Source organism: Plodia interpunctella, chromosome 23 (assembly GCF_027563975.2).
Source record: "Plodia interpunctella isolate USDA-ARS_2022_Savannah chromosome 23, ilPloInte3.2, whole genome shotgun sequence".
Classification (NCBI taxonomy): Eukaryota; Metazoa; Arthropoda; class Insecta; order Lepidoptera; family Pyralidae; genus Plodia; species Plodia interpunctella.
The window spans coordinates 2,539,781-2,567,418 of NC_071316.1; the positions used below are offsets into that span (position 1 = coordinate 2,539,781).

The window sequence follows — 27,638 nt, forward strand, 5'->3', positions numbered from 1 at the left end:
GTGGCGTGGTGGTGGATAGGGACCATCCTAGGAGCTGGGGCCTTCGGGCCTGGGCCATGTCGTGTAGTCAGCAGTCAGGGTCGTCAACCTCAATGTCAAGTCAAATCGTAGAGGAAGAAAATTTATTAGTTTTTTCTTGAATCAAAAGTCATACATGTCGCAGATGGCAGTCTTGACTGCCAGTATTATTTTTTTAATAATCATTATTATATGCTATGTTTACTAGTAATTTTTGCGATGTGTGTATATTATTATATATTTTAGGTTACATGCAAAAGTAAAATGTAAATAGTTCATTGTTTCAGTAGTAGTATTGTTTCACAGTTTTATTCGTATTTTGCGTTGATTGGTTACTTAATTAGACTAATTATTCAAAACTAATTTGAGATTTTCGTATTCGAAAATGTTATTAGGATTACTTTCGGAAAATCACATATTCAACTGATAAGTAATCTACAAAATTGTGTAAGGATCAACAAAAAAAAAATCGTATAAATTTCAATTATATTTATTGTTTTAATATTTTAAGTCGTATTTGCAATTTACAGTCGAAAGCGAAGAAAGGATACACAAGACAATGTAATTACAGTTAAACTAAGACTTAAAGTAGGCAGTGAGTACATTAAATTAGTTATCTAAAAACATGGTACCCAAAATACTTGGTAACGTAGGAGAAACACATTTTTTGGCAGAATTTGATGATGATTTTCCACCAAAGGTGTACCATTAACTTGAGCGATGAAAATGTGACTTCATTAATTTTTTTTTTAGTCACTAAATGAAAAACTAATAGAATAGTTTACACGATCCCAAGTAAGGTGACTTGATAAAAAAGTGTTAAAATCATCACATCACCAAAAATTAATAGGACTGCTTTTAAATCTTAATTAATAAAAAATGGTTTAGTAACTTTTTTATACTATTAAGCATGTAAACCTGAGTGGTCACCGCAGCCTATGGACGCCTGCAACTTTTGAACCCCCTTTTTGAAGAAGTAGTTGAAAATTTCTAAGGCAAAACATGGCTACAGCGCACATTTACAAAAATACAACATTAGCCCTGTATATCATTTACCTATACTCATGGCTATTAAAGTACAAAACCCAACATTTTATCATTCATCGCTCACATCTAAATATAACAATACAGTTTTGGTGGAACACCAGCCTAAAAACAGGTTAATAACTATAGTAAAGTAAAAAAAGAGTATTTCGTTCTTAAAACTAAACTCATTACATCTATAAGGCACTATTCATAGTTAACTTACTATAATACAATAGTAATAAATAACTATTATTACTTTATACACCTAACCATTTGTATGTCACTTCAAGATACTTCGTCGAGCGAATTTCTTTGTATATTGCTAATTGATGAAGGCGTTGCTAACTTTACGACATAAGTCGGTGACGCGTTGTATCTTATATGTTCACTTAACTCCCCCACGATGCTTTCTAAACTCTGTGTCTCTGATTCACCTTCAACTGACTTATCTAAATACCCTGAGTCAACTACAACATTATCAGCATCAGCTTGCGAGCCAACAAGCTCGTCCACTGATGGCAGTATAGATGGCTGAATTCTAACATCATCATAGTATATGGCTTCGCGTTTCCTTACCACCTGCGTCTCATCTGTTACCACAGTTGATAGCACTGTACTGAATTCCCCTGGGTACCTACCTGATACATACAATGTGACTACGCTTGTCATTTTCGGAGGAGACGGCTTTGGAGCTTTAGGCCTATTCTTAGTTGCACGGCGAGGCGGCGGAGGAGGGAGCGAGTCTTCCTCACTATCTATTGGTGTGTCATCTACCACTTCCTCATTACTATTGAAGTCTGATAGAATATTCGGCTTAGGACTATTGCTATAAATATCATTATTCAAATTAAGATTATTGTTTTGAATAAGATTATTTTGTAGCAAATTATTTTGTGGCAGCCCTAATAAGGGATTGGCTGTTTGTAAAGCTAATGGCTGCTGCTGTTGTTGTTGCTGCTGAAGAAGAAGGGGAAGTAATAATGAGTTTATTTGAGGCGCTTGGGCTATAGCAGTTGGTGTTATCACAATAGTATCAGTTACAAATTCTGTGGCAGTTACAACACTAGTGGTGGGGTCGACAATGGTTGTTAAAATTGCTTTACCTCTAAATGTTATTGGCAAAACTGTTTCTCTGGCATCAGTTACTGTAGTTACGTATGATGTGGTTCGAGTTTTGTACTCGGTTACTGGAGTCTGCGCTTGCTGCGGTAACAATGCCTGTCCTTGTAATGCTAGGAGAGGGTTGATCGCAGGTTGTTGATTTCCAAGTAATAATTGAGATAACAAGAGGTTAGCTAACGGAACGTTAGAGTTAATTTCTGGAGCTATTGTCTGAGTCACTGGCTCAACATTATAAACAGTACTTGGCAGGATATGAGAGTACGATGTCCTGCGACCTCTTATTGTAGTAGGAGTAAAAACAACTGTCGTAGTGGGTGTTTCATGAATGAGATATCGAATTAATTTTGTAGCACCATTTTCACCTAATTCTGTTGCTTCTTGAGCCAGAACCAGTTGCTGATTACCTAATGGGCCAACAGAAGCTGTGACTTGATTTCTTAATAAGATTTCAACACTAGGTGTAGCTGATAAAACACTCTTGTACTCTGTTATTTTACCATTAACTACGGGAATAGTAACTTCCGTGGGTATATGGTGCGTAATAGTAATTTTGCCATCATTAAGAGCTAAATTGTGAAGAAACCTTTCCCCACTGGTGTTTTCGTATGATCCTCTTTGCCTGCTCGATCCTCTGCTTGTAGTTGTACGTTGACGAGACTTATTTGTGGTACGTGATGATGTTGTTCTGATTCTATCAGATTGTGATCTACTGTTAGATAGCCTTGGAGCTTTTGGGCGAGATGAGTAAGTGGTAGTTCTTGATGTAGGTCTTGATTTGCCCCTTCTATAGGACGGTGAAGCTGCAGTTGTAGTAGTGCGACTTTCACCACGAATAATAAATGGCTGCCTGGAAGAAGATTTTGGAGCAGATGCTGTAGTCGTTCTAGTAGTACCTGAAACTCGGGAGCTAAATCGAGAACCTGCTCTTTGCTTTGGTGTCACAGGTGCGGGCGCTTCAGTCTCGGGTTCCGCTTCAATTTTACGAGAAGATGGTGCTTTGATACCAGGTCTTCTGAAGTTCGATAATTTTCTACTGCCATAATCAACTTGACGTTTTACTCTTCTCCTAAAAGCAAATGGTCGAATTTGTACTACGTTACTCTTCTTTGGAGCTGGAGTTGATGGTGTAGCAACCTGTTGTTCTTTTCTATCAGAAGAATCATAATCGTTATCTGTTTCAAATTCTTCTTCTTCTTCTAACAATTCTTCATTTTCTTCTACTTTCTGTTCAGTTTCTTTTATTTCTTCTTCTGGTTCAGGTTCTGGCTGTCGAAATAGATTTCGTCGTGGGAACAATGCATTTGGCCTTTGCCTGCGTAAAGATAAAATAGGATTTGGTGTTGATCTAGCAGTGGTCGTTCTCTTTGTTGTGGTAGTAATTCTACCGCGAGAAGTAATACCAGCGCCTCTTCTTGGGGCGGGTGTTGTTGATCTTGGTGCTATAGCTGTTCCAGGTTGTCTGGCTATAGGAGGACGTCTGAATCGTAGCAATGGATTATTAGTTGTTCTATATGGTGCTTCTGTAACTTCGTCTAAAGATTCGGTTACAGTTTCCTCTTGTTGCGTCGCTAAAGTTTCTGCTTCATTTTGTTCAGCAGGGAATGATATTGTAGCTGACTGTCTACCATTCCTTAGTCTTGAAGTTGCAGTAGGGCGGATTTTTGGTGCTACTGATCTGCTAGCATAATCTAAGCTGTTGCTCCTTAGTGAACTCGATCGAAAACCAGTTCTTCTAGAAGTTGGTTGTATGCTACCTCTAGGGAAGGCGCCAGCTCTAGATGCTGATGGTAAGTTGGAAGATAACCCAGATGCACTAGCACGTCCTGAAAATCGTCTGCCTTGGCTTGAAGAGCCAGGGAATGCAGATTGTTTTCTATTGCTACCAAATCCTGTAGGCCTGACTGATTTAAGCGTTGGTGTAGCTGTAATAGTTGGAGTGACATCTAATCTAGTAATAGTTGTAGCACTAGTTAATAATGGAACACGTTTCGGACTAAATGTCGGTCTATTTCTTGATGAAAATGGTACTATAACCGGGGTAAATGTTGGTTTTTTAGGAGTAAATGTAAGTCGGCTCTTTTTTCGACCGTCAGCACCACTTTCTTCATCTGATTCTTGTTTTGTTTCAGTGGTAGTTTCCGGTTCTGCGAGAGAGCTCTCTATTACTTCTGGAGTAGCACTGATTATAGCTTTCTCTGTACTTGCACCAGTCGTTGTTGATGAAGTTGTTGTTTCGGAATTTAGAGTTTTGTTGTCACTTGTTACTATGGTGGAGTCTCCCGATATTACGGCAACTTGAGAAAATATAATCTTTTTATCTGTAGTTGGCGTTGGAGAGCTGCTGTCAGCAGGTTTTACTTCGGCAAACAAATTATCTATATACGTACCAACCAGAACAGTAGGTACAGCCGACCTGACATCTGGTAAAGCAGTTGTTTTTATTTCTTCTTTTATAATCGTAGGAGATATTAGCGGTTTATCTCCGTTATCTTGAATAAGATTTTTATTTCCCGAACCAGCTGGTACTTTTCTACCTAATTGATTGTCTTCAACAACCTTTGTATTGTCAACAATATTAGTTACTGTCTCTAAACTACTTTTAATATTCGAAGTATTACCAGAATAAAAAGTTGTAAAGTACGTATATGTCGTGTAGAAAGTAGCTTTTCCATCATCTTGTTCTAAATGTTCGTCAACAAGTGACGGTTTTATTTCAACTTCTAAATCTTTAGGTGGTAAAACACTTTCAATATCAATAGGAGTTGTATCTATTGGACTAATGGTGGGAATTGTTTGTACAGGTGGAGTTACTACATTAGATACAATTTCTTCACGACTGGTTATTGTAGTAGACTTATCTTTATACAGTGTTGTCCAATATGTGAACGTTGTATAATATGTTATGGGTAAATTGCTCTCTTCTTCTGGCTGTGGTTCTTTTTTGGGCATTATAGTTTCAGTTACAACATTGGTGATAGTTTCTAACCTACTTTTAATATTGCTAGAATCTTTTCCTATATACATAGTAGTAAAATATGTAAACGTGGTATAACTGGTTTGTAAAAGAAGTGTGGGTGATGGAAGAATTTCGTCAATATTACTTTCTGAACTAATTTGGTCTTCTAAAATATTGTTACTGTCTAAATATTTTGTCTCACCTTTAGAAGAAGAAGATTTGACATCAGTCACAAACGAGTTTTCCGATTCTAATGGATTTGATTCGACACTGAACAACATATCTACTTCAATTGGTGTAGGTTGTGGAGCGTTGTAGCTATTTTTATCTTCAACTGACTTAGCAGAATTTTCTTCCATACTAACACTTGTTTCTACAGATGAATTGTCTTCAGAATTTGCAGGTTTAGTTTTTTTTACTTGTTTGCAGTTAGCGAAATTAAATGGAGCTTTTGTACTTTCAGTTGACAAAGGATTACTCTTTGTAGGTATCAATTCCTCAGGACCTACATAGTTAGTATACACTTCGCTTCGGCTACAAACGTTTGCATCGTCACCAACATAAATAGTAGTAAAGAACGTATACGTGGTAAAGTATGTTTTTACAGCATCGGGTTTAATACTTGCTACTATATCGTCTCCTAAAGATGGCGTAGGAGTTTGGGAAGTATAAACATCTGCTACTTCAACTGATTCGAGAACATCTTTATTTTTCACTAAATCAATAATGCTATTTATTTGATAAGACTCCGTCGGCCTCCCAATTCCTACACTTGTTGGTGCAATTTCATCTTCGTTAAAAGCCCCAAGTAACGAAGGGTCCATTTGAGACAAATCAATCGTGGATGTAATAATATTTGTAACTACTGACTTGTGACTAGCTACACTTGAAGAATGATCACCAAAGAATGTAGTAAAGTAAGTATATGTTGTATAAAGTGTCTTATAAATTAGGTCGATTTCATTTTCTTGAGTCTCGTCTTCCTCTGAACTTGGTTTTTCAGTTACTTTGTCTGAATGTTCCGTACTCACAGATACTTCTACGTGACTATGACTTGTGGAGACATGTTCAGTAGTTGATGTAGTGCTGGTTGTAGTTTCTTTTAGATCACTATCACTTGTTGAATCAACATTATCATCCGTTTCAGTACTTACGATCTTGTCTCCTTGAGTAGTTAGTTCTTCCGTAAGTGGAGTTGTCTTAGGTGGGACGTCGGTTACAATATCTATCTCTGAAACTGTTTCCGGTGTTTCCAAATTACTATGTACTGAAGAAGCCACTTCTACCGATATTACTGACGTTGGTTCAATATCATAATTGGTTTTACAAACAACATTAGTCAAATATCCTATATCACTCTCCACAACAACGTCTGATTTAATAGATGTAGTTGTCTCAGTGCTTTCTAAAGGTATAAAATATGTTGTTAAATATGTTAACGTTTTGTACGCGGTTGTCATAGTAGATTGAGTTTCAAGACCACTCGTACATAATTCTTCGTCCTCATGAATTTCATGTTTTGTTTCCGTAGTTGTCTCAATATCCTCAAATGACTCTTCACTATGTCCACTTTCAGTAGTAGTTAGAACATCTTCTGAAATTTCTGTTGTAACATCATCTTCCTCCTCTTCTTCCATTTTTTCTGTTACTTCGGCAGCTGTATTGTCCGATTCTTCTTCAGAATTTGTGAAAACCTGTCGCAAATCACTTTCTGTAACAACAGATTCACTGGATTCTTCTATAATCGTAGCAGATGGTTGAATTGGAGACAATGGATCTGTAGCTTTGGAACTTAAATCTTGAATTGGAATCACTTCTAAGTCACCTGAAAGGCGAGTACTCTCCGTGGTAGTGATACCAGCTTCTGAAGGCTGGATTACATCTAAATTCAGATCAAAACCATTATTGTAATGTACACTAATAGAGTCCGGAGCTCTATTATCAATTTCATAATGCACCTTTTGCAGCTCATCATTATTGTAGATAGGCATTTCAGAGCTCACTTCAGCAATGTTTGGTGTTGATACTTTTGTTGCAGTATTCAATTCATTTGCTTTATACGTAGCCGTAGCTACGGGAATATCAGATGCTAAGAATGTAATTTTATTTGATAATTTATTTACTGGTTTAGCAGAGGGGAAAACATTGACTTCGTCGGGGTTTTGTGGTCGATTTATATCGGTATTAGGGGTAAATACGATAACTGTGTCACCAACTATTGTCGTAAAATCGGCAAATCCTTCGTAAGTAAATGTTTTTTTAGGCCTTGGGTCACTTTTGTACCCGAATAATTTTTTAGGAAGTTTCGTTTCTTGAGCTGCCTGAGGGGGTGTTTGCCGAGACTCTACGTTATCTATATAATAAAATATAGGTGAAAATTCGTTTTTGATCGTAAATGTCGGTAAGTCAAAGTCGGGTTTAACTTTTACAACGTTCGAGTCGTCAAATTTATTATCTTTTTCAAGTGGTTCTGATTTGATTGGTTCGCTTACTTTTTCGTAAGCCTTACTTTGACGATGTAATGTATTAACATTTTCTAAAATCGATGGTTTAATAACATATTCAAACTTCTTTTCGCCTTCAATGGATGGACTGTCAAGGAAGTTAAGGGCTTCATTCTGTGCAAATCGTGGAATATCTGCAACCGGCTGTACTCTACGACCAACGGGTTCATCAAATATTTGATTTTCAGCCTGATTGTCAGATGAAGTGGGTGGACTCCAATATTTGACATTATCTTGAGCAGGTTTGCTCGCATAAATTATGTCCATTTTACTACTCGGGGCTAAATAATCGGTGTTTTTAAGAACAAATTTTTCAGGATCAATGAAACCCAAGTCTTGCTTGACATTCCACTGTCCGTCGAAGGCGGAGTGTACGCGGGTTGGTTTTACAACAACAGGATCGTCTACATTCGATGGCTTATTGTAAAGTACAAGAGACGATTTTGTGAGCAGTTGCGCATAAATTCTGCCATTGTCTAAAGTTGTTCCGAGGATTTGCGTCGCGAACTCTGTCGTGACGCCATCTTGGATGAACGTTCTCGCCGTGGATGTGAGCAAACCAATCAGTGGCTTCACGCTATGGTATCTTCCAATCCTGGAGTAGTCATTTTTCTTCTGGTCATTCACGAGTAGGACAGTCAAGTCTGTGTTCCGTCAAGTGGTCAAGTTGTGGATGGGTCGTCGTGGAAGGTCGGAGGTGCGTATAATACAAGTCGCGTTGAGTTCAGATGTTGACCACGACCGGAATTAGATTTGAAAGAGAAAGAAAAACATACAATTAATAATGCAAATACATAGAATAGAATACTAATAGATAGGAGACATTTTATGTTAGCACTAAATAATTTACAACGGACATTCTTTGTTTGATATGATGATGTTTCGGAAGAAAGGAATAAATAACCATTTTTAATTTAAACTACCAATTATGATAACATTTAACACTAACTTATGATTAATTTCATTCAATAAATCCTGTCTTTAATAAAAATAACTTTTCCGAAACATCATAAACAAAGCTTTTGTACAAAATGCAAGTAGTTACGCAATAATATGAAATGTTAACATAAACCAAAAGAACAATAGAACAAGATCTAGAAAGAAAATTCAAAACTGAAATAGAAGATAAATATTTGGACAGAGACAAGCAAAATAGATTTTTACAGAAGGATTCAATCAATTTCTTGAGCGATGCATCTACGTGGGAAGCAAGGAAATAGATCTAGTAGTAGAGTTACTATTAAAATCTTTATTGTTTACGGCACCTGTATAGGAAATTCAGAAGTCAGGAATTCAAGAAAGAAACTTCTTATTCCTCGCTCCCCACGAGTGCATCGCTTTTGTGACGCTTCAATGTGTGAAGCTTCAATACGAATGACTGTCTTACCCCTATTTTCTGGACCCTCCCTTTTTATTCTTGTGGCTTCTATTGACTCTTCTTGTGATAAATCTGAAACAAAATAATATATCTTTATATAATATAATTAAAAATTCATACTGACAAAGTCAAGTTATTCAGAAATCAGACATTCACGGGTACTTTATTAAGTCAAATTTTATATCACGCTGCGCCACGAAGCTTCGCTCCCGTGGGAATTTGAGGATAAAGAGTACCCTATGTGTTATTCCAAATTCCAAATTTCATAACAATCGGTCTAATAGATTATGCGTGAAAGAGAAACAAACTTACATACATATACATATCCTCACAAACTTTCGAATTTATAATATTAGTAGGATAGTAATTTTCAAAAAGGACCAACCAATGCTGAGAAGAAGTGACAAAAGAAATTAATTGACAGACAGACAGGCTTACCGTTGTCTTTTATATAACATTATAAGACAAAAAGAGAGCTCAGAGTTCTGAGTCAGAACTGGGTAAAAATACTTGAGAGTGCGTTGGTAAGGTTAAATTTGGTCATTTAGCTTCTTTCCCATTATTATCTGTAATTGTCATTATGACATCAAGCCAAATCATCCACGATTATATCAATTATAAAAACTACGAAAATCTGAATTGCGCACTCCCATTACGAAATTCTATATAACAGATTTTCATCCGACCAAACAAAATGAGTGTAATAATGATATCAAGGTTGATTGGTTTTTTTATGCTGTATTTATCGGTGAACTCAGACAGACCGACGCGAATGAACCTACATTGCGTATTTTTTATCTGACCTGTTTTTTAATGTACGGAAAAACCAGCAATGTACACTACGTTCAAACCGCCAACTTAATGGCTGAGGACGAAGAGGGAACACAGTCAGGAGAAAGAGATATTTATTTGATGTAAATCTTCTAAATCATGTTCGATGCATATGTTTCTTCTTTTAAGAAAGATTAATTAATAGTTAATCCTCTATTTAGATATCAAAATTTACCACCAAGTCTATTAGATTACTAGAAATCGGTTTATCAGGGTCGTAGATCCATACATTGTGCTCTAAATCGACGATCTGTGATTTGGCAATCGACGCGGGCACAGCCTTTGATGTCGCGTAGAAAGTAGCGACACAAGGTCGAAACCACTGCTCCAATTAATTGCAGATTATTATCTAACTTAACACACAAATATGTTTAATAAATTTATTGTGTACATTAAGTTGTGGATTTTTTTTTAACCATATCAAGAAGGAGCAAACGTAAGGAGTGCTGGCTTGAGCTTGACGTCGTCAAGGATGATATGCGTGTCAATGGTCTGACAACTAGTGTGAAGTGGAGACGAAAAGGTAGAAAAGCGGACGATGGGCTCCTCAATGGACGCTCAAGGGCTGATGTAAACACACGCATTCGACTTCAGATACCTGTTTCTGGCTGCATAACGAGCCACCGACGTGACAGCGTTTACGCATCAAAATATTCCTTCATACTTAGGAATTTTATTAACTTACAGGTCTACACAAATATTGTTTCTTGCTTTTTAGGAGGAGCGGGTATTTTATTTTTTTAATTTACTTTAATGTATTTGTTCGTCTGTAGCTACAAATCAAGATTTATCTATTGTACCACTTTTCTCTGTCTTTGGCAGTTGGCACACGTACTTGCTAGTTGCCTTTTAAATAATCCTTCCGACGTGTTTTTTTTTTTCAAATATAAAATGCGACTTTCTAAAAATTTGGCTATTTACACAGAAATAAATTTGTTGGACTCAGTAGATATATATAATGTGTTTTGAGACTGTCATTCGAGCTAACACACTATCGTCGAAATCGACAGATGCGGCACACGACTGCATAAAGATTGCGTAGTTTGTGTGCGAGCTTTTATATACTGCAAGGACAAACCCTCAACGTATACCGAATCTAATTATGTTTCTAAGTAATTTTTTGAATATATTGTTTTAATATCGCGATATTGTATGGCCAGTATCATGTTTAGCAAGAGACGTGCGACCGAAAATCTGATGCGACCTTCCTAGCTGTGTACTATGTGAAAATCTTATTTTCTAAGATTGATGTCATCAAAAATCACTAGATTGTATCTAATTTTATTGCCAAAATATGTACAAATTCAAATTGCGGGATAACTAAAGTGTAATTGTGAGAAAAAACGGCCACGATTTCATTTCAGACTGACTATTGTTATGTTGGTTTGCATAACTCTTTTCCCAGAAGGAATAGTCCCTTGCTTCACACGTAATATACTTTCGCAAGAGAAATGTTTGAAGCCATTACAACACTAAAAGACAATCGATAACGATTCAACCATATATGTCTATGTATATTTTGGTTGCTTCGTGACGTCGCAGACCCGAATTCCAAACCCCATTAACTGTGAAAACCGCATCAAATTCCATCTAGTAGTTTTTACGTGATGTGCGAACAAACATACAGAAAGACAAACAACAATTTAAGAAAAAAATGTTTTGGCTTCTATACCTATAAAAGTCGTGAAAATTTCTTCAGAGTTTAAAAAAAAGATTCTTAATTGAATTGGCCAGGATTACAGACTGATTTATCTAGAAAAAAAAACGGAACGTCAATTTCAAATATGGAACTGCTATCGGTAACAGTGTCAACGTGTCTCATACGCTATTCCCCTCACGAGTGACCGAGTGAGGGCAGTTTCTGGTGACATACTGCTGTGGCGATCGACACTGAGGTGACACACTGCTGTAGCGTTCGACATAATTAATTGATGCCAACGGGAAACCATTGACAATGTTAACACTTTCACGAAGTCGCGTGTGTCCAATTAGAGTTTTAATTAGAGAATTATCAATTTTTAACACGCAGACATACAATTTACTTTCAAAGGTTATGTCTGACACTCAAATGATTTCCTAATATTAAAAAAACCTTTTGTTTTTTTTTTCTCGATTTCAATATTCACAAGTACTTTCTGAATATTTTATTCGGGAAACATAAAATCGCCTTATACATAAAAATAACAATAGTACAACATACATCAGTGTACAGTTTCCACAATTTAATAACTCAAATGTTGTATGTTGTATTAGAAAATACTTTGGAGTATTAGTGAATAGATTTTAATTATCTGAACACATATTTTAAAGTACCTACTTATACGAGTAGCCAATCACTACATAGAATAAAACAAAATCACCCCCCGCGTCTGTTTAAGCTTTCTATTGATTTTGATGTAGTTTTCACTGTTCTCTTCTTCATAGTCGTATTCCTCATGACTGAGGGTCGTGGTCATTACATGGAGTGAAACACACGTAACAACTTTCTTGGCATTAGTAATGGAGTGGTTTGCCATTGCCTTCTCAATTTCACACACAAGTTAATAATCAACAAGTGTGCAGGTTTCCTCACGATGTTTTTCCTTCACCGGAAACAAGTGGTGATCTATGAAAACTACCATACATGAGTCAAATTGGTATACAAACACATGTGGCACGAGTAGGATTCGAACCTGGGACCTTTCGATCCTCAGGCGGGGGTCTTAACCATTACACCAGCACCGCTTCCCTTTCACTGTTATTTAGAAGTTAATTCCCGGTTAATAGACTTCGTGCGAAGTCGCCGGGCCGAGTCGCTAGATGCTTATATTATAAGAAATTGTCACGGAAGTGCCGTGTCGCATTATAATTAGTAGTTGTGGGTCAAATGTTTGTTTGCCGTTTGATTTATTTGGGTCATTAATTATTTGAGTATTATATATTTATTATAGCAAAAACACACATATTACATCATTAAAATAATGTTATATGTAAATTTATAGTGTTACTTTTTTGCGATGTACAATTAAGAATGCTGTATGTGTTTTTACTTGAAACAATCTAATCATGCGATGGCCAAGTCGATCTATTTATTTAAAACATAAAAGATCTTTAATATTGATATGATAATAACTTACGTAATAACTTAAGACAGAATTAACCGACTTGGTATTACATGGATCTCACAACTTTTTACGGTAGAAAAACTGAGCTGCGAGACTTGGTTTTTTTACAGCATATTTTTAATAAATTTTAATCGATAACTATTATTATAAAAAAAGATATATCGTATGAATATATGATACAAAATATTGTTACATACAATACACTTTTAACAAAGGCCAAGTGCATTAGCCTACACAAGTTTCGGCCACATTCAATGTTTTTGAAAGAAAGAATTTCTTATTCAAACTCAAATCATTTATTCAGAAATTAGACCTTCACAGGCACTTTTTCTCGTCAATTTTTATATTAAATAGTTATTTCTCACAAGCTACAAACTACTGGCTACTTAAATAAACGATAAAAAAATCTACAAATCTTTATAAAAAATCGAATGAGAAATATGTCAATTTCTGTACCATTGTAACATTGACAGTACTCAATCGTTTATCTAATAGTAGAACAGTTTTAAAAGTACGTTTACAGTTTTAAATGCTATTAGTTTTTAATGCCATGAATAATATTTTGTGTAATTATCTATTCAAATAATTTCGCCCCGTTCAGAAATCACCACTACAGTTAACAATAACTATTAAAACAATTTGTCTAAACAAAAGAGTTAATTATTTGCTTGAACCTGTCAAAACAATAGCTTTCCCACGCTCTGCTTTCAAAACCTAAATGATTTCACGTTTTTAAAATGTAAACAACTTGCATTTTTTTAATAGAAAACGGTAAAGTTAAATGGCATTGGTAAAATATTAAGTAATTTTTCAAATTCTGATGTGTGCTACACTACAATTTGTGGTCGTCGAAATCAAAAGGGACCTTAAGGCGAATGGAACATAGGTCTTTATTGCCGTTGATTCGAATACAATACAACGGTAAACATGATGTAAGTGCCGGGCGCCATAAGGTCGCTATTGATTTGAATGACTTACATTTTGTTATTGTCAATAGAGAAAAAATAAAGGAAGAAATTCTTAGCAGTACCTACACTACGTTCCGTTTGCAACTAGCTAATTTTCAAGTTTATATAAATTATTTAATGTAATCTTAGGTCATTCTCAGCCAGATGGCATCAGTTATAACTTGAACCAACCTAGTTTGTGACTCGTATTTTTTTATTTGCAATTACACTTTTACTCCGCATTGTCGGATGAACGAAAGTAAGGTATAGTCGTTTTGTTGAAAATGCCGCTTTCTATCACCATTCCGGATTCATTCAGATTCATATCAAACGTTTATTGACGTTTCGTTCAGTAATAAATCTGATATGGATGAAGTTGGTAGGTAAAGTTAGAATTTTTTTAGTAAAATTTTAAAAATTCTAACTAGTTTCCCCAACCGTAACAACTAAGTTTGTGTGCCGAAATAAAAACAGATTCAGTAAGAATTCTCCGGCTTCTCTCCCGTAGGAAATTTGGGAAAAATGGTTGCCTAGATATTCCAGTAGGTATAAGTATTTTCTATCCGTCTACCGAATTTGACATGAAAAACTTCTTATGAATAATCAACTCAAATAAGGATCTTAACAAGATATAAAAAAAGAAAGTATAAAATTATTTGCCCAAAAAAATTAGTACAAATATACAAATTGATACCAAAATGAATTAAACCTACATGTTTTACCGAATATAGGTATGCAGATATAAATAAATAAAGAGGAGCATGCTATCCACTACAAATAACAAAAATAGTAATAATTTATACTATCTCTAATTCTCTCCGAGTCTATCATTAAATAAATCATTTGTATAATAAATTTATCACTTAATAATGACTTTAGGTGCTTTTTAAATAGATTTGAATCTATAGATAAAGTTTAAGCTTTTATATGTAGGTATATATACATTTTTACTCACATACAAACTTGACGCATTCATAATACTTATTAGTAGAATAGGATCATTGATTATATAGTCACACTAGGTGCTGCTCGCGGCTTTGCACGCGGCATACAGTAGCCTATGTCACTCTCCAGCTGCAATCATCTCACACGAAATGATACAATGCTTCTAGACCAATGTTGTTATCCTATACTAATCTTATCCTATTAATATTATAAATACGAAAGTCTGTGAGGATGTAAGTATATATGTATGTTTGATACGCAAACGGGACACTGTCTGGTGCCACAGGGATCTTTAGACTACTAATAGCACCTTCCTAGTAGAATGAAATGAGACTCATTAGCCATAAGTTTATGGCGGGAAAGTGACAACAAAAAGACTGTGCGAGCGAAACGGATATATATTTGCGCATACGTGTGAAAGAAAGGGAAGATAACTATGTCAGTGGGTGAGCCAAGCCCTCAAGTCAATGCACTTGCAAGTTGCATTCTTGTGACATTTCTAACATAATTCAAACATAAAAAAATATAGTGCTGTGCGTATTTCTCTATGATTATTACTTAATTTATTATTCATTTTAGGTCACGTCTTTATCCCTTACGGGGAAGACAGAGCCAAGATTCGCAAAACTCGAATAAGTTACGTTTAGTTAACGTATTATTGGTGTAAAGATTCTGAAACAGTGACAGGATTCTATCACGTCGCCTATGGGAAGAATCTCCAGTTTATAGCCCTTTCCCTTGATTGACTTTTACTATTTTCGCGGAAAACCACTAAAGTATCTACTGCTCTTAAACCAGCACGGAAGACAATCCTACTAAAATTAAAAATGCGAAAGTTTTTGGGGATGTGTGTATGTATGTTTGTCAGTCTTTCACGCAAAATCTACTGGACTGATTGTTATGAAATTTGGTACATTAGTAGAATACAACCTGGAATAACACAACGGATACTTTTTATCCCGAAATTCCCACGGGAGCGAAGCCCCGGAGCGTGCTAGTAACAACATAAACTCATTTATTTTTGGCGTGAGGTTCCGCTCTTATATCCACTCCATATCCTCCCGATTCTGTAAAACTTTCACACGACTAAAGGATATTCAGCCTTGGTAGCTAATAGGCATTAACAGTATTACCAAGGAAGGCTAAAAAAGGTTTTGAAAATATAAAAAATAAAATTACGATCTAATGTATATTTTTTCCGTTGGCTCAGGGCTTCTTAAGGTCACAGCTCCGAATGAAATTTACACGCAAAGATGTTAGAGAAATAAGCTGCTTATTTTGCGGATCTCATTAACCCACGGAAACATGCCCAAACAATTTTGCGTTCCGCAACATATTCCCAAGATATTTCTACACAAACATTGATGACACTCTTACAAAACAACTTTATGGTTTAAACCTTGTGCGAAATATATTCCGGCTCCACAGTATCGGTGAACTCAAATGCCGACGCGAATGAACGCACATTGCTAAGTTTGTACGTGAGCGTATATTTACCGCAAGGAAAAATCAGAAATGTACGTCGAAACTACCAAAAACCGAACATTTGCAGATAGTGCGGAGTTATTATTAGATTTATTTCCATTTGGACGTTTAGAAGTATGAAGATTGAGGTTTTGGCGAATCGATGTACATTGCTTACTTTTAATGCGAGCTAGGTATCAATATAAAAACGGCCTGCAATGTACTACGATTCATATCTACTTCATATCTACTTTCATTCTAATACAATCCCTCCTTGGTAATACTGTTAATGCCTATTAGCTACTACGGCTGAATAGCCTTTAGTCATGTGAAAGTTTTACAGACTCGGGAGGATATGGAGTGGATACAAGAGCGGAACCACACACCAAAAATAAATGAGTTTATGTTGTTACTAACACGCTCCGGGGCTTCGCTCCCGTGGGAATTTCGGGATAAAAAGTACCCTATGTGTTATTTCAGGTTGTATTCTACCCGTGTACCAAATTTCATAACAATCGATCCAGTAGATTTTGCGTGAATGACTGACAAACATCAATACATACACACATCCTCAAAAACTTTCGCATTTTTAATTTTATTAGGATTATCTTCCATGCTGGTTTAAAAGCAGTATTTGCCCTTATTTCACGTCAAAATGGAGCATTGGATAAAGATGTTTTTTGGTGTGAAGATAGTAAAAAAGTAACATAAGCTCCTTTTAGCCGCGGGTGGAGCTTCGGGCAACGGCTATTTTACAAATATATATTATAACATTGCCAAATAAAAATCTTTGAGCCAGGTTAAGCGGCGCCTTTAAATATCTATTACAAAAATAATTACATAATACTGATTTGTGTTCATTTCAAAATTAATTGCATATTGTGACTAAACCAGTATTGATACAGGTTTTAGTTATAGATCGGCGAAATCTGGTTGAGTAATGACCTTGTCGATATTGTCTCTAGATCTATTTATTGACATAATATACAAGATTTTGTCATTGCAATGTAATATACCTATATATATAATTTATTTATAATAATCGGTAGCAATCGCCTTTGACATATAAATTTGAACAGAGTAAAAAAAAACAAAGTGTCATAGTCGAAATACATAAATAAAAGTAAATTAAAAATCAAGTAGGTACCATTGCACAAAGATAAAAATTTTGAGTATAAAATAATATTTAATTGACATTTATCTTCTGGAAATATCAGCGTCCAGTCAACCATAACGACCGACGACGCTCGTATCATTTGAATTTGACAGCTGACCGGATATGTCAAATCGTTGGCCAATGGAAAGCGAGCGTGAGATCCGCCCTGATAGATATCTCCGTTCAAAAAACTATCAAGGATTGGATTGTCATTGAATAGGGAGCATTACTGCACATTTATCCTGCCAGAGTAAAGCACTGTATGTTAGGTACACAAAAGCTTTGCCGCCTTTTGCTATCTAGTCGATTAAAACATTTATTTTAGAGTACTTTCTTAATCCTTTCATTATGTAAGCATTCGTTTGTGAAAATATACAACAATGTAGCATATTCGGGTGCCGAAATATTGGGAAAAATCGTTTTCCATAAGATAAATACCCTCGAAAACTATGGGACGCTGTAAAATTTTCGAGCCGGTAAACGGTCGAAAAACAGCTCGGAACACTTCACACGTGAAGACTTATAAAATATGGACTTCATACAGTAAGATCTTCAGTGAAAATCATGTATAAATCATTTTATGACCACAGTTGACCAAATAATGCAGAACATAACTTAAAATAGTGTTATTATTTTCATGATAATCCACTAAATCCTTCCTCTTTCCTTTAAACTCGCACCACGATTGCGTAGAAGTTATTTTTGGTTGTAAATCTGCAACAATACTGAAAATTGGCGCTTTTTGCCTACATTGGCAATGTTTGTGTACCTTAGTTATACCAGTAGCGCCATCTGCGATGAGCTTTGCGTAATATGCCCTATTATTTAAAAATAAGGAATTTTGGTATGAGTCATTATTAAAAGATAAAAAAAAATATTCCGTCAATGTTTATATCAGTTTATATTCAATTCGAATCAGGTATAATATTATTCAATTGGCTTTACAAGGCCAACTAGTGATGAATCTGACTAATTTGGTGACCTCAGCAGGACATTGCAAAATGGGCGCGTAAAACCAAAATCTTTTGTAGAAAGTTGAGAAACAGTATTTAACATTTGGGATAAGAACATTTTGATTAATCTTTTTTCGTCTTGTAACTCGACACTTGCAAAAATAAGCTCTATAAAAGAAGTCTGATTGCTACAATGAAGAAAATAAAAAAATCTTTTTCTCTCTATTTTGTGACCTTTTGTAAGCTATTTATCAGCCTGTCTGTCATAAAAAATAAGGAAATAAATGAGAGCGCTGTCTCCTAATGGCTGGCAACACTGGGCGTTCATCAACCAAACTTGATCTTTTTTTTTTACTTTCTTGACAGACTGTGGTTAAGAAAAAATATTTATTTTGAAAATCATCAGTTCTGTATAAAAACAGAAATACCTATTTTGATGAAATTTTTTATTCAAAATTTATTACATACGATAACAAAACAAACCAACATACAAATAGTCAAGAACATAATTATCATTACTTCGTAATAAGAGTCTCTTTGAGCTGTAATTTTTTAGGGTTCCGTACGTATACAGAATCCCAAAAAATTACATATCTACTTCCATGGTTACGCCATGTCATGCTTGATGAAATATTAGGAAGTACTCGCTTGGTGTTGCCAGTGATGTAAATTATGTGAATATGTATGGGATTACATACATCAATAAATTCATTGAGACTGCTCGAGAGCTTAATGATGCGTATGCATGCGTATACTTTTCGATTACGGAATTATAATATCATTTCATATGTATACGTGATATTATCACGTATCCAATCGTCTGACCACTAGGGATGCAGACGACTGTGCGACTGAACGAAAAAGAGGGCTCTGGGCTCCGACGCTCAACAGCTGGGTGGCAACCGGGAAAACGCTCAGATGAAAGAGAGATCACGTGTCCACGCACGAGCCTACTATCCACGAACAATTCGCCAAACTCTGGCGGATTCGGTATACATTGCTAATATATAATTGCAATACTCATACAAATTACGCAATGTTCATGCATTCGCGTCGCCATCTGTAAGAGTTCGACGACAGTATGGAGGCTGCGTTATACATTTATTAAGGCAGGTGTATCAATCAAAATAAACAAGAATTTTAATTCTTGCAAGGTCGACTCTTCAATTCAGTCGCACAATCACAGTCTATTTCTAGGTCAGTGTTCAAATGAGATCCCATAGACTATAGAGAACAATGGCATGAGAAATGGTGTTGCACTTTGCATATAATACATCTGGTTATTCAACAGAGCGGTGATTCTGCCAATGAAATGTCATAATCGTATCCCAATTGTGTTTAAATTGTAGTCCTTATTTACTATGCAATAATCACTACTATTGAAAAACCATTGACTCAAGACTGATGGTATATGTTTTGCAAATATTGTTGTGCTATGAGAAATTCACTATTATTTTGATTGTGTTGCATTGATACTAATCTATAATAAACAAGTCAAACGTGATTTATCTTATTACGGCAGTTGTTAAAACAATTGCGACTTTTTATTGCTTCCATCATTTAGGTACTCAGCATAAGTGTTTTTTTTTAATCAACTAATAAGTACCTACTATTAGTTGTACGCGCAAAGAGAAAAATGAGATTTGACTCCCGATAGTAAACGTCTCCCAATATCTGATGCCGGCTTCACACCATTAGGAAAATTTCGTCGAACTTTAACGAATTCGGTATACATTGCTGATTTATCATTGCGGTAAAAAAAGCACTCATACCAACTACGCAATGTTCACGCATTCGCGTCGTCGTTCGACGATAGCGTCACGCCCCTCGGTGCGTTGTAAATACAGCTAAAACATCAAATAATAAAAGAAAAAGAAATCATTCCACGTTTAAATCTTTAAATTCCAGTCGTTTAAAGGCTGTAACATATTGACCCCGCAGAAAGCAACATCCAGTGAAAGTCTATGGTCAGTTACGAATAGAAAAAATTTCACATTATTCACACGCCTAATGTGCTAATTCCCTTCGCATTAAACGTAAACAAATGCGAAGACACTATTGTTATATGGACGTTGTCATTCAAAAATCGCCATTTCTAATCAAGCTATACGATTTCTTTTGACGGATTTTAAACCTTGAGAATTGATTTTTAACCTTATATTTTAAAGGATTGTATACTTTAGGAACGGATTTTTAACTTTATATTTTAAAGGAGTAGTGTATGCTTGCCCAATCATGCTAAGATTTCTGTTATTGGTAGTTAGTTATACAAACATATTAACGAATAATTACAACGCATGTCAACTTTTCAAACGCATCTCGTATTGATTTATATTCGCATTTGTGTCGCAAGATTTTACATAAGAAACTATGTAAAATTTGCTTTATTAGGTAAGTTTGTGTGCAATGACATGAGTTATTAATATAAAAAGTTCTTCAACTGATATTTCAAACTAAGTATGAACCAATCGAAGTACATATATCTACGTATACTACCAGATCGGTATACATATTGTAAGAATACTATGTAGTATATAATAAAGAGTATATGACAATGTGACCGTATTTTTATTTAATTTTTATATCGAATTTGCATAATCTACTCGCAGAGGTACTTAAAAATTTATCATCGATGTTTATAAAAGTCTTTATCATTATTATTTTGATCTTTATAAAAAAGAGTGGCCAGCGTTTTGGAAATCAAATCACATATATGCATTCTAAATTCAAACATTGCCTGCATTTGAATTTAGAATTCAACAAAACAGATCAAACAAGAATTATTCCGGTACGACTGGTGCCGCATGGCAAATTTTTCCTGCAATTTTAAATATTCAGTCATTATATACTGTACCTCTTGGTTTTAGAGCTTAGGTTTGCTTGTTTTACGTCTTTGCCAAAACAGACGCTGAATGTCAAGTACATGAAATCGATTGTCATGGCGGTCGCTAATTTTTCGAACACTTTCGAATACGGACGTTGCCACGAAGAAAGAATAAATTAGCATAACAATCCTCCATCTTGGTATGTTGCGCTGTTTCCATTTCGTTCCAAATTCAAATAGAATAATTGTTTATTTGTGTTTGACATTTTAAATTAAAGAATAATACCTATACTATAACCTCAGAATAATAATTAGGTAAGTATTTAATTTTTGTATTTTTTTCACAAAAGTTTAATTTTTGTACTCACTCATGTTAAACATACAAACTATTTACAATTTTATATTCCTGCATGTAATGATAATTAATTGTCTTAATTTGGTCGTAGTTGTATCTTTTCTACGACACAAGATTGTAGGTACCTGATCCAGGTCACAGTGAGAGTGAAACCGCGTTTTTGTGCGCCTGCGCACCGGGCGGCTGTTATTCCAGTTATTACTTATTACATTCGCAATGTGAAGTTTTCAATGAATGAATAAATGAAAAATACCTGCCGTCTGTGCTGTGACTTTGTGATTCATGACTTTTGAATAGCAATAGATAAGATATAAAAATCTTTACTAAATAATAGGTACCGATAGTCTATTTTGACTGAAATAAATATTTTGAATGTTGTAATTGTAAATTCATAGCGAAATTATAAGCCTAAAACTATGTACTTATTAGTAAATTAGAAAACCATTGTAAAAATATTCTTTATGACTAGTTATTACTTACGATATCATCTAAATACAAATGATTTTTTTGTATAGATGTTGTAAAAAATTGCAAAAATATTCCAAAGGTGAAAGCCGAATTTTCTTTAAGTTTATAGATAATAGAAACTGGATTTTTAATGCAATGCAATTAAGGCGTGTGTGACATATGTTTTACTCTTTAGTACTGGCTGGTTAGAAAAAAAAATATTTTTTACAATATCACATTTCAAATTAACTTAAAAGTTAATTTGAAATGTGATATTGGTAATTGGTAACCATTGATGGAAAGGCAAAGGGATTATTTTAGATTAAGCCATTATAACCATAGATCAACAAAAAGAAAAAAATGTTGATAACACTAAAGACTTAATTATAAACTGGCTATATTTTATAACGTCAGATAGCGGTTCAAACATTTAATCAGTATTGGCAATACAATTTATGCTTGTAATGTAACCAGATTTTCTAGGTCAGTAAGTAGAACCATAGATAATGCATGTAATACATGAACTAGTTGTCGAAGACCGTGCGAAGTGGAGAAGAATATGTAGGAAAGTGTACCCTGGCTTTAGACCGGTTAATTTTCCGGTTAATTTTAAGTAGTCATTACCATCCATCGAATTAAAGAACCTTTGTAAAAATTTAAAAAATCGACTTAAGCTATGTGTTAAATCGGCCAAACTGGCATGGTCACAGTAGACCATAGTCTCGGATAGAGATAGGCATGGGTTAGTAGCATAGCATAGTCCCGCTCGATTCCGAATTCATCTTATTCACAATTATTTTCTAATTCAAACATTAATAAAGTTTTACACACATCACAGCACAGATGATTTTATTTTATATAAATGTAACCAAGTACTAAAATGATTCTTGTTTTTGTTGAAATTTGACGACGGCCGAGAAAAAAAACCGAGAGTTCACTCGGATGAGAACATCATTGAAAGTGAAACATCGCCTCGATTCGAAAAAGTTCGTCAGTTTTTCAGCAATCTTTTTATAGCCAGTATCCATCCATCGTCACTATTGCTTTCTATGTAGGAGTTTGTGTACGTGATTTTGGTAAATATTGCCATAACATAGGTAACAAAAAAAACAATAAATTGGATGGCTACTAGCCATCCTTTATGTTGCATGCTAAGTACCTATTTATTGAAAATTATAAACAAAGATAACTCGAGCCAAGTACGGCTTATATGGATTAAATAAAGGAGAGGGCATGAGTGGTGTCGCCAGGGAGGTTAAAACGATGGCTGAACTTAGAAAGAGATAGAAAAACTCCATCGTGAATAAAGTTGATCTCGACATTCACATGTTCCTTCTTCAGAAATGTATTTTAATTACGATTATTCTACTCTTCGTGGACAGTGAAGGGCACAACGCATGCGCATCCTTTGTTACCCTTCAGAAATACTAGGGGTTTATTCATGTTCTGGGCTCTATCGGCTGGAAAGATAAAATAAATATGGAACGAATTAACCACCCGTTGCCATGGAGTACATACTAATATCATTGTCATGCTTTGCAAAACTGTCATTGTCAATGTCATACTACGCTGTTTACATCAATTTTAGGTCAAAACACTCTGACGTGATAACATCGCAATAATATTTCCTATTGAAATTGAAAGTGATTATCGGCAATCCAAACAATTTTGCACGCAAATCGTACATCAACTTCAATTTACATTCTTTTTACAATTGATTCAATATTGGGCGATGATTTATATGATAATGATACGAAACGCAATAACTGAATTGAATTAAAATTAAGAACATTAATAATCCTTTACATTCTAATAATAGTAATAGAAATGACAAAGCTAATAAAAAGTGAATTTGTCGACGTGGTCTCGCGCCAATATCGAGGTCATTCGAAAAGCAAAACAAGTTCTTAATTTGAATCGGTCGTAAGACAAGTTGTTTTCTCTTTAACCCGCGGCGTTTGTCCATGTGGCCAGTATTTTATAATTTATGCCCTCAACTTTACACAGATGTGCATTAAATTAAAGTATTTCAGATTTAGAACACTTTTGACAGCTTCACATCTAATAGAAAAATAGGAGGGAAATGTACTCTATTTATTTGCTGTAATTTAATTTAATTCACATCTGCCGCATGCATCCGGACAGATTGACCTCATGGATTCCAACTGACGGATACAGGAAAAGAGGAAGGCCTAAGACGAGATGGTCGGATGACATCAAAAAGTTCGGCAAAGAATGGCAAGAGAACACAAAGGATAGAAATGCGTGGAAGAAGTTAGGGGTGGCTTTTGCCTAGCAGTGGGACTCAAACAGCTAATTAAAAACATTTTAGTTACCAAGTTTTCTCATTATTCTGCAGCGTTTGTCCACGTGGCCAGTATTTTATAATTGATAATTGATGCCCTCAGTTTTACACAGGTTTGCATTAAATCAAAGATTTTAGATTTAGAATACTTTGACAGCTTTCAATTATATGTATCTTAATTTAAATGGCCATTTTACCGCGTTCTAAATTAAAATTGTCTAGTTGTCGATAGTGAGAATTTAGTAAATTACAATTTGTAGCCGGCCGGCCGATTATGTAAAGATAATACATGCAAGCATAATGATTAACATATATCTAAATACCAACCGCCGGACATATCAGCGTGGTTGACAATGACTTATATATTCATTAACAGTAGAAATGCAAGGTAAGCGACGTGATGACATTTTGCGGGTTCACGACTTTATCCCTGACTATTTAAACATACATACAATCGAGGTGGCCGTATCCTCAGCGCTCCTCAGCGAATAATGACAGCGATTACGGCTATCCAGACTTTTAAAAAAGAAAGACGAAGTACTCTAATGAAGCCATCAACTTAGATTCTACTTCTTCAGTCAAGAGCCTATTCTTTATCCCAGTTTATATTGTGCCTGCAATTATACGGTATTTTTTCGATATTATCGATAGTTCATCACTATAGATAGTATCGATATATAGCGACTATCGAGGTGCTATATTATCATCGTTAGTATTGTTTCATTGTAAGCTATCAATACTATCAATAGTCCTATCGATATTTTGACTATTGGCGAGAATCGATAAACTATCGATAGTCACCTATCGAGCGGCATCACGAGCTACGCCTCCCATATTACAACCTTCAATAATTCTCATGCTGGGTGGTAGTCGTGCTCTTCAGACACCAAGCTCGCTTCTCCCCAAACCACGGCACACTTATTGACCTGCTCTATTGTGCTACCACGTGCACACCGAAGGACCAGTATGACGTCACAGATAGTGCAGTTTCGGTGGCGTTATATTAGTGTTAACATAGATGGGTTTACTCCGGATATGTTCCAAGTTCATTCCCAAAAAGTCGGGCGCAAGCCCAACTTAAAGATGAGTTTGCGTCCGACTTATTTGAAAGATACAGATAGAACTAGTAATCGGTAGACATGTAGTTGAGTCGACTCGCTCAGAAGAATACAATAAGCAGGTTATGAAGTACATGAAGCGTCTGGGATAGGGAAATGACATGAAGGAATACGAAGTGGTCAGAATAAGAAACAATACTAAATTATTCCAAGATAAACAGTTACAGGAAATAAACTTGATCTTTGGAAAGTAAGGTCGCGCCGAGGTTATGGGGTGTCTCTTATTAATATGTGAAGTTTTAGCCATTTATTGTTAATTTATTTATTTATTTAATATTAGGGACGCTTACAGTGTTTACATATATAATATTATAGTAAGTAATTTGTACTTGCAGTTTCATGCGATACATAAACACCAGTTAACAGCGAGCACAACATTTGCCAACAATATAATTCGCTGCCGTAAACAAAAGTAGAAGATAAAACATACAACGGTTAAAGATATAATAGCCATGATTTATATACTTTCGGTGTCCCCTATCATCCCCTTTAGCATTCTATTGTAACTAACCAAGGTATGCTTTGTTTGAAGTTAGTTAATCCCTTATTAAATTGACCAATTCTGCCCTTATCGCTGCCTTCAACCCGGAGTCAACGTAAAAATTAACCTTTCTGTTAATTTACTGATAATATGATGATATGATATTTCACCTGCTTTGCTTGTCGTCAACTGTCCCTGGGAATGCTGTTGTTGTCTATCAGCTGCCTAGGCTGTGTCCCATTGTATTGAGTGATCCTTCATCCTACTCTAAGGCAGAACCACACGCCATTCCGTCGGCCAGTTCTGTCTATTTTATTTATTTATATATTCAAACTTTATTTACCAAAATTGGTACGATGGGCGGACTTAACGCTAAAAGCATTCTACCAGTCAACCTTCGGGAAAAACAGAAAGACTAAAGCTATAGGTGCTTGATTGAATAAAAATCAATACATAGAAAAACATACATAGAAAAGTCTATCTAAACGAAAATAACTTATAATCATCAATAGCCCATCCATCGTCATGTAAAATACTCCAATTCAAATGTTACATAGAAAATTCACTATTCATTCGCTAAAACCGCATCACTAATTGAATCTGCAAATCATGTTTAGAGACCTCAAAATAAGGCCCTATTAAATAATAAAATAAAAATGGACACAAAGTCCAAATTCTGATGTCTTTATATGGATAGTCAATCTGTGGATAACAGGTCAGTTACGTGCGGTTACCGTTTCGTACCGTTAACTAACTACCATCCGAATTTACTAACCGTGGTCAAATTTTAACTGATTAATTAAAACCTATTATGTAAAAGAAATAAATGTACGTACGTATTTTTGTAGGCAAGAAAGGTGCAATTTCTTTATTATTATTCGCTTCTAAAGTAGCAGTTTTTTGTGTATGTTTGGTTACTTCTAATTGTTATAATTGATGTCTGATTTAATTGTTTATATTTATCGAATCAAAATTAGATAACAAAATGTTAACTTTTCAAAGCGAGCATAAACAAAAATGTAATAATAATTTTAAAATGTAACTATGTCATGCTACATGAAATGCAGAAACTACACTATAAATTGTAACTGCAACTGCTCAAACCATAACGGTGACATACACAAAATTGGTACGTCATGTTTGTTATACAGTTGTTTAAAACTATTAAATTGCACTTATCCTATTCGCAGACGCACTACACACTTTGCCCATGCATACACACGATTCGCTTACTTTTATAACGAAATATTAATTTTGAAAACAACCTTCTTCTAAAACGCATTTTATAGGGAAATTAGACCGATTTAAACCTCAAAAATTTCTTAGATGATTAATTTAAAAGGGCACAATGTCCTTAGGATTTTTAAACTCAGTAGGAGATTTTAATTGAATGAAACCAAAATTTCCCGTTTGAAAGGGTTGGTTGTTGTTTGGTTTTTCGTGGACCGGACTGACTTCGTGAACATGTCAAGGACGCAATTCCACTTATCAAATTATTTGTCCAACAAAATGATTGCTATCTCTTTCATCTTACGTATCATTTCAAAACAGATAGCAATGGTATTAGATAAAGAATTGGAAAAATGAAATATCTGCTTGTGATAATATTTTTTGAAATTAAAATGCGTAAAGAAAATGATCTACATACAGCCAGAGGTAAGACATACGTAATGTCAGTTACCACAGAATATTAAACTCAAGATG

General features: G+C 35.1%; 1 protein-coding gene across 4 annotated transcripts in view; it reads right to left on the reverse strand.

Annotated features, from left to right (window-relative positions):
- Positions 1-27,638, reverse strand: part of LOC128680085 (uncharacterized protein) — a 96,444-nt gene that overhangs the window by 18,082 nt on the left and 50,724 nt on the right. For 3 of the 4 annotated variants that reach the window (XM_053762855.1, XM_053762854.1, XM_053762853.1), the window contains exon 2: positions 9,014-9,076. In XM_053762855.1, the coding sequence (XP_053618830.1) occupies positions 9,014-9,076 (63 nt within the window). Of the gene's footprint in view, positions 1-492; positions 8,271-9,013; positions 9,077-27,638 lie in introns of those variants that run through there. The other variant, XM_053762857.1, reaches the window with a different exon arrangement.